The sequence below is a fragment of the Hyperoodon ampullatus genome (assembly GCF_949752795.1).
Source record: "Hyperoodon ampullatus genome assembly, chromosome: 1".
In the NCBI taxonomy this organism is placed as follows: domain Eukaryota; kingdom Metazoa; phylum Chordata; class Mammalia; order Artiodactyla; family Ziphiidae; genus Hyperoodon; species Hyperoodon ampullatus.
Window position 1 is genome coordinate 123,399,974 of NC_136914.1, and position 9,069 is coordinate 123,409,042.

Below are 9,069 nucleotides of genomic sequence, written 5' to 3' on the forward strand. Positions count from 1 at the left end.
GAGATCCAGGGGGTCATCACTGATCAGAGACTAAATGGAAGAGAAAGATTTCTGTTCGGGAAAGGAAAGGAGAGTAAGGACTTGATTACCCTTGAGAATGAGCTCAAATGCCAGCCCCACCACCCTAGCTCTGGGACCCTGAGCAGACACCTAGCCTCTCAGAGAGTTTCCTCATCCCGAAGTGCATCCCAGTGTTTACCTTACCCTGTCCTGGTGAGGATTAGACACTGGATACAAAGCACCTTGTGTAGATTATTCTAACTTCACCCTTCATCTAGAGATTAGGGTTATAATTCAGGCTGACACACCGATGGTTTCTCAATAAGGAAAGATTTCCTGGTACAATGGAATCAGAATAATAGGTCAATACCAGAAGAATCTCATTTAAGGATATTGAGGGGGCTTCCCTGGTGGTGCAGTGGTTGGGAGTCTGCCTGCCGATGCAGGGGACACGGGTTCGTGCCCCGGTCCAGGAGGATCCCACATGCCGTGGAGCGGCTGGGCCCGTGAGCCATGGCCGCTGAGCCTGTGCGTCCGGAGCCTGTGCTCTGCGGCGGGAGGGGCCCCGGCAGTGAGAGGCCCGCGTACCGCACCGAAAAAAAAAAAAAAAAGGATATTGAGATTAGGGTTATAATTCAGAGATTAGGGTTATAATTCAGGCTGACACACCAATGGTTTCTCAGTAAGGAAAGATTTCCTGGTACAATGGAAACAGAGTAATAGGTCAACACCAGAAGAATCTCATTCAAGGATATTGATCTGAAAGCATCTTTAGTCACATAACAGCTAGAAATAACACTGTTCTTGGGAAACGTAACTAGGGAAAATTAACTTTGTTACTAAATGATATACACCAGAAGGAATACAGAGAAGGTCACTTTTAACTCAATGCTTTTGTAGTTGTGAACATTTATTGAACTTATTTAGGTAATAACAAAACACACTTTAATATCAATTTTACCAACAAAGTTTTATCAGTGTCTAGGCTATGAAGGTCCCTATGGATTTTAATATTAAAAAGACAATCCAAAGTAAGGACTTCATTTTTATAAAGGTATGTGACAGGTACAGTATCCTAGTTTACGTACAAATTTATGACAAAATTACTCAAGGTGCTGATTTATGAAAAGTGGGGAAATAGCAATGGCCACCAAATAATTGACTTCCATTCTCCGTCCCCCCCGCCAAAGTATTAGTGCGGTCAAAGTGGTTCTGAAGGTAAATGTTAGTCTTCAAAACACCAAATATTTTTATCAGCTTCACAAAGCCAATGAGAACTAAGATCAAAGGCAAGTATATTGTGTCTGCAAAATAACACGAGAAATTTCGCTCTTCCTAAGAAGATCAGGGATTCCCATCTGTGCTCGCCCACGGTGGAGGTCCGTGCTCTTTCCACAACTCTGCTGCGTCCTCCCCATTGGAGAAGGGACATCTAAGTCTGTCCTCTACTTCAGGAAGATCACTAACTGGAAGAAACAAGTTCAAACTGAACCACAGCTGACATTTTTTGGAGACTAGGAGGCACCGCTGCGGTAGATGTTGTCTGCCTAACAGCCTTCCCCCAAGGAGCCACAGTAACCTGGGGAAACAGGACCCCAGAACTCCAGGACAGGCGCTGTTTTTATAAACCGATTCCCAGGCCCCTCCTCCCTTCCTGAGACTGGATTAGAAACAGAGGTTTCAGCTAAAGAGGGCAAGGCATTACCCTGCCTGTAACTGGTCCAGGGCAGGCACTTGATCTAACTTGGCCCAATCAGATGGGGATGATGCACTTTATTTCATAAACATGGGAAAGCATTCCTCTTTTCTATGGATGTAAACAAGGAAGGGTACCCAGATTACAAACAGTAGCTGTTTTATGACTCAGGGGATGAGGATAATACAGCCAGAGGAGAGAGATGTTAAAAATTTAGGTCCTTGCTGACATGGCTGAGCTTCTGGATCAACCAGCCCTGAAACCTCATCTATAGCTATTTTCAAAAATACATGTTCAAACTCAACAAGAAGAGTGCACTAGAATGAATTCCAACAGACCAATACTTGAATAAAGTACTCTAAAATGAAAAAAAAATACATTTTCATATTACTTATGCCACTTGCAGTTGGAAACCTTCCACCTGAGAAAATGACCAAAAGAGCTAACAATCTATTATCTATTGAACAGAAGTTTTCTTTTAAGCATAATTTCTAAAAAATTTTATTTTTGATCATGTAGAGTCAATTTATAATCAGAAGGTGGTTAAGTAAACATGGATTTAGAATCAGGTGAGTGCATTCAACGAGTGTATTTAATAACTACCAACAGCCGGGCATTTGAACGTTGGGTGAACACAGATTCCGGTCACCTGGTGTCTGTCTCCAGGGTGGGAAGAAGTCTGCCCGGGTGCCCCAGGCCCCAGGGCAGGGTGCCAGCCTCCCTGAAGTGCCCGATGGACACACTGAGGCCAGCCAGCTGCCATATGACCATCATGTTCTCTCTGCAGGTGCAGTTACGTTCAACTGGGCAGTGGTCAAGGGCTGCTGCCCCAGAGGCAAAGCAATGGTGCCTCTGCAGCCCTCAGCTCCAACCGCTGGGAGCTGATTTCAGATGTGACTTCCCAAGGGAAGTCCATTCTCAAAAAGGATGCCTGTGTGACCTCTTTGGAGAGGCTTTAATTAGAATTGCATTTATATTACATACAAGGTAAAAAACGGGTAGACTTCTACCATAAAGAAAAGAATTAAACTACATCTTCCAGTCAGCTTTTCTATTCATCCTGACATTTTGATTCATATCCTGCAACTGAGAGGAAAATATACCACCTCCCCAGTGGAATCAAAGTGAAGGCTCATTCAGCATTCCCTGATGGTGTCCAGGGGCTGGTCACAGCATGGGGGACAGAAAGTCATGCAAGTAGTCCCCTACTTTCAAAGAGCTTACGGTCTAGTCTGGAAAGAGATGTGCTTTGCCACCATCAAGAGTTGACTGAATTGCAAAATAGATCTGCCAGTCCCCACAGGCAGCAAAGCTGGGTGTTTATTTTATGAGGACTCCTATCATAACCCGTGTAAGCAAGTGAACCAGAGAAACTTCTGTAATGAAGCGAGCACGTGGCACGTAACAATATTTTAAATTACAACAAAGAAGGGAAAGATGCTGTGTTTTTAAGTCCGCAGTCTCTTCTGGAAGATTAAAACTTCACATTTGAAAAATGATAAACCTCCCTCTAAAATACATCGTCTCATTCATAAAGTATCAGCGCTTTATGAATGGTGTCCCTCCCCCCATTTCTAAATATTAGCTGCTTTTTACGACTTCTTAACTGCCCAAAACACAGCATATAAGAGAAACAGGAAGAATTAGAAGGCCAAGGTCACTAAATGTTGTCATATAAGCAATTACTGTTCTGTAGTGTAGTATAGGGTTGCATCTAGCTATGGCAGAGTAATCAAGCATGATTCCTCCAGGTATCACAACCGTCATCATCAGGGGTTTATTTATTGGCCAAATCTCTCTCAATGTAAACTTATTTTTGTTTACAAAGCTTAGTGGGGATTACAAAGGAAGACAATTTGTAGACAGTGTTCGTTTGACTTACATGTTGTGCTGTAGTACTCTATCCTTTACATCTGCCTTGCTTGATCCGCCTTTAAACAATAGTATCCTGCACATCATTTTAGCTTTTGATTCATATTCACAGCTACAGAGAAGCAAAAGTCTTCTTTAAACACATGGAACTCAGTCCATTACCAAGATGAGACTGGCAGAGAAAGCTGTGACGTCCAAAGACAAGTGTTACAGGACACAGAGGAATCAAAGGTTTTCCCTCAAACTATTTCCACTGGCGAGTATTCTAATGGATTTGTTAGAAATGGGTGAGAAAAATCTATTACATCAGTCTGAGCAATCTCTAATGGATGGTTTAGGAGAAAAAAAAAATCAAAGAAACTTCAGCTTTCTTCTCATTCCAAAAAAATATTCAGAGCAAAGATCATCTCTTAGGGAAATGGGTACCTGGGGAATAGCAATGGGTAATTAGTTGGGTTTGGGACATGGGGTAGGCTACCTCTAGGCCATCCACATGCAACAGGTAGGTAGGGAGTTGAAAACAAGATATTTAGCTTGAGGGACTGATGTGGCTAGAAATATTTAGGAGACTTCAGAGAAAGGCAAATGACAGGCAAGGATTGGAATGCTTTATAGTTCAAATGACCATGAAAAATTCTCATAAACTTCTGATTTTCCAAAGAACAATGTTTTCAAAGTTCTAGGGCCTGGAGGCATTGTACAGAATAGTGTCCTGATATGCAGTTGTGGTCCTTGGACCAATAGTGCATGCACAGCCTGGGAACTGGGCAGGTGCAGAAGTGAATATGCAAAACCAGAATCTGCATCTTAACACACCAGGGGGCTCGGGGCACATGCAGTTGAGAACCATGGTTATAGTGTTCCCCAAACTTTGGTTCTTGTTCACCAATTTTCAATGGTGAGAAAAAGAAAAATACAAACATTTAAAATGATAAATGTATTCAGTTTAGAGAAATGTCCTTTATTGTGATGTTATATGCTTCCTTTGTTGACATTTTTTACATGCCCTGTCTAACAAAACACAGTAATGGCAATTTAGGTGATTTCCCTAACAGCAAGTTTTTTTACACTTCATTGGAACCAGATGACTCTGAAGACGTTATTTCCTTTGCCTAGAATGTTCTCTTCACTCCACTTTGCTTTATCAAGCCTGAATTTCTCCCTGAATCATATTTTGACTACCAACGCCTATGTATTAGTTTCCTATGGCTGCTATAACAAAATGTCACAAACTGGATGGCTTATTTGGTAGTCTTGTAGTTCTAGGTTAGAAGTCCAAAGTCAAGGTGCTGGCAGGGCCAGGCTCTCTCTGAGGATGCCAGGGAAGGACCCCTCCTTGCCTCTTCCTAGCTTCTGGTGGCTGCCGGCCATCCTTGGTGGTCCTGGGCTTGTAGTTACATCACTTCGACTTCAGCCTGTCTTTACATCATATTTTCCCTCCATGTGTCTATATCAATTTCCTCTCAACTTATAAGGATGCCAGTCATTGAATGAGAGCTCACCCTAATCCAACATGACCTCATCTGAACCTGATTACATCAGTAAAGACCCTATATCCAAATAAGGTCACATCCACAGGTTGCCTGGGCTTAGGACCTGAACTTGAACATACCTTTTAGGGGACACAATTCAACCCACAGCAGCCTATAGTGATAACACTCTAAAAAGAACATGTCCTGATAATTCTCACAGTTATATGTCAAATGTTGTAATACTTTCAAAATAAAGCACAAAATAAAAGTATTGAGTATACTGTATCAATAGTAAAACTAGTATGCGGCCAACAATTTGTTTTCTGGCTTCATAAATTGTTGTCACTGTAGAATGCATAAAGTCCAGTGTATATAGAGATTTGGCTTAGACTTTTCCTCACTCTCAAACTGCCTCAGCCCTTACATTTTTTTTTTTTTTAATTTCTAGCATCTTCTACACCAGGGGTCCCCAACCCCAGGGCTGCGGGCCATTACCGTCCACGGCCTGTTGGGAACTGGGCGGCACAGCAGGAAGTGAGCAGCGGCAAGCAAACAAAGCTTCATCCGCCGCTCCCCACCGCTCCCCGTCCCTCCCCGTCCCTCCCTGTCGCTCCCCGTCGCTGGCATTACCACCTGAACCCTCCCCGCCCCCTCCTCCATGGAACAACTGTCTTCCACAAAACCGGTCCCTGGTGCCAAAAAGGTCGGGGACCGCTGTTCTAAACCACTTACGCTTCTCAGCTCCTTTCTGAACATCACTGCTTGACACTACCTATTCGATTCGTTTGTTTTGTCTCACAAATCTTGGTATCAGAAATTAAAGCCAATTTGTGATCAGCCAGTCTGGAGCTCCTTGGGAAGCCCCAAGCCATACTAAGTGGCCAGAGCATTAGGAATGCTGTGGATCTAACAATGTGTGGGAAACACTGTTTTGGTTTAGGGATACTCAGAGGGAGGATTTCAATCAGAAACCTATGTGCTCGAGATTTCAATGTTGTATTACACTATTAAGTTAAGTATTACATAACATACGTTATTCATGTGGTTGGTGCTTTCAGAGCAGCAAAATACTGAACACTTTTCAGTCACTGGCAGGTGAAATACTGCCTTAATAAGCGAAAAGGCAAGTAGACAGAGCTCATTAACAGTACACTGGTAAACAGTGGTTCTTTATTTTTCATCATATACCTGTCAAGCTACAGAGACTCCTTTTCCAGAAGGGAGAAAATGAGCACAGAGTACAAAGGAGTTTAAAGATTAGGCAAACATTCCTTTACCAGCTACCTAACAGGCAAACGGCCAGAAGCAGGGAACCTGACTGTTTTCCTTTTGGGAACCAATGCTGTGCCAATCTACCAATGATAAGTGAAGGTGACAGATTAGGACTTGGTTTTGGGTGACTTTTATTTTGGGTTGGCACTTTCAAGTGCCACACTTGCTCTTCCTAAAACTAATTTTCTATGAGTTTCTTCTACTAGAGGGAAGGATTAAATTCAGTTAGTTAAAAGTAAAAAACAGGGCTTCCCTGGTGGTGCAGTGGTTGAGAGTCCGCCTGCCGATGCAGGGGACCCGGGTTCGTGCCCCGGTCCGGGAAGATCCCACATGCCGCGGAGCGGCTGGGCCCGTGAGCCATGGCCGCTGAGCCTGCGCGTCCGGAGCCTGTGCTCCACAACGGGAGAGGCCCGCGTACCGCAAAAAAAAAAAAAAAAAAAGTAAAAAACATATTTGGAAGGTACCATGAAATACGAACACTAAAGGTGAAAGCCTGATGAACAGAATCTGATCAGTTAACCTGTGATGCTTGATGAGCTCTGTCTGAAGTGGAGATGCCAGATTTTACCAAGGTTATTGTTTCATATGAGACAACTGAATAACAAAATCTCCATCTTCCCATATTCCTCCTAACTCATAACCCCACTTGGTTTCTTACTTGGACTTTCCACCCCTCCCATGTGCTCCTTCTCCGGCTCAGAGGAAAAAAACAAAGTGTGGGGAAAGAAGCACTTGAAAATAAAGAAAAAGCAAAATCATAACCAAAACTTGCTGGAGAAATGGATTTTCTTTAGAAAATCTGACTGTGGTTCTCTACAGACAGAGGCAGACCACGTGGATGTGACAGGTGCTGTAGCATCAGAAGCTCCCACGACACTGATCCTTACAAGCCAGGGACGTCCTGTCAGACTTCCTAAGCCTTCTAGGAACAGCCATCCTGCTCCCAGCGTTACCAAGAACAGGGCAGGTACCAGTCACAGGAGTGGCTGAAGGTGGAGCAAATGCCCAGGGGCCAAGGGGCCTCAACCACACTCCTCTCACAGGGACCCTGGATCCCTCAGGGCCTGGGTATGTGCGCACTGGTTAACGCCTCCCTGGCCTGGGTCTGGGTCAGGTTTCTAACATACCTTCAGAGACCACATTCCTTCAGAACTCCTGCCTGAAATTTTTAACATTCATTAGTATCATACCTGGATTAACATCGTATCCCCCCCTGGACCGTAAACTCCCTGAGAGCAGAGCAGTGCCGGTGGGTACCTTGTAGTGTTGGAAACCACACCGGCCCATAAAGCCGGTCCACACCTATCTGTTGATGGGAAAGGGGGCAGCATGTCAGGACACACGGAGGAGACACGACTGATTTGACTAGAAGTAATGGTTTTGAACTTGAGCCCCTCCCTGGGGCTGTAAAATCCAAATCAGACTTAATCTGAGAATGCACACATCTGAGAGTGATTCCAGACTGGTGAACACCTCATCAACCTTGATACAAAGCAGAAGTGTACTATGTTGTTTATTTTTACCACGCAGGACAAAAACAAACACACAGTTTATGAACTGGGAAGGCTTTCGTTTATTAAAAAAAAAAATCTCTGTTGGGTGCCTTCAGGTGTGGGTGCTACAGAGGAAGCAAAGATCAAGCAGACTCGGCTGTGCTTCGGAGGTGCTTATGGTCTTAAAAAGACACATTTATAAAGAGCCATCACGCAGCCTGAAAAGTCTCTGGAAATAGAAATGGATGAACTTGTCTATCGATAAGCCCTTGTAATTTCAGTGCAAAGGAAGACTTCCAATCTAGGAAAGCTCAAAGTGCAATAGCCGAGGAGCACACTCAACTGCAGGCGTCGCCTCAAGTCCTTCACATCCCTTGCTAGGGACAATATCGCAGATGAGCCGAGTCTCCAACTGGCTTCCCAAACCCTGACTACTGATATCAGACTAAGAAAGGGAAACCCTACCAGCGTGAACGCGGAGAACCAGCAAGAGGACCCTCGGAGAAGCAGATCACGTAGACTGGCCACACTCGGCCGGCTGGCGCCCCAGCACTCGGATCCGCGCCCCGCCGCCCGCGCCCACCCCACCCCGGCCCGCGAGCCCGGGGCCTCAGCACCCCACCCCGGCCCGAAAGCCCGGGACCCCGCGCCCCGGCCCGCGCCCCCGCCTCGTACCGTAGGTCTCGGACATGGCCGTCTGCGACATCTTGGGAGCGGCTCCGCCTCTCGCGGGGCACCGTCTGCAGCTCCGCCGGGCCGGCGGCAGGGAAGCCGGGTCGTCGGCCGCGCCTCGGTGGAGAACGCCAGGGGCAGAGGACCGGAGGAGGGAGGGGCCCGCGGTCCCCACGGCAACTGCCTGCCACCCCGCGGCTGCGGCCCCGCCAGACTGTCCGCTCCGCGCAGGCGCGCGGCCCCGCCCCCCCAACGGTTGGGACGCGGAGGAGGGGGCAGGGGAGGAGGGAAGGGGGCGCGAGGCCCAGCCCCCGCCGTGGTCGCGCGTGCGCGCGGGGAGGCCGGGGCGGGGAGAGCCGATGGGCGCCGAGGAGCCGGGTCGGCGCGCGGGGGGGGGGGGGGGGGGGGGGCGGCAAGGGGAGGGCGGTCCGCAGGCCTGGGGGTGACGGGGTGGGCGCAGGGGCTGGGACAGCGGGGTCCTTTCTCGCGCAGAGGAGGCAAAGTGCCTGCACTGGCGAGGAAGGCAGCGCTTCGCCAGGTTGGCCGCCTCGGTAAAGGCTTGGTCGTCGTCATCTGGGGCGCTCGGCCGGGG

General features: G+C 46.9%; 1 protein-coding gene across 1 annotated transcript in view; it reads right to left on the reverse strand.

The window, feature by feature from the left end:
- The window catches only part of RAB4A (RAB4A, member RAS oncogene family), a gene marked incomplete at its 5' end in the record, with an annotated part of 51,451 nt that extends 42,940 nt beyond the window's left edge, over nucleotides 1-8,511 (reverse strand). Inside the window, one exon of the mRNA XM_079703762.1 lies at nucleotides 8,481-8,511. Coding sequence (XP_079559888.1) covers nucleotides 8,481-8,511 — 31 coding nt within the window. The remainder of the gene's footprint in view (nucleotides 1-8,480) is intronic.
- Nucleotides 8,512-9,069: the final 558 nt, after the last annotated feature.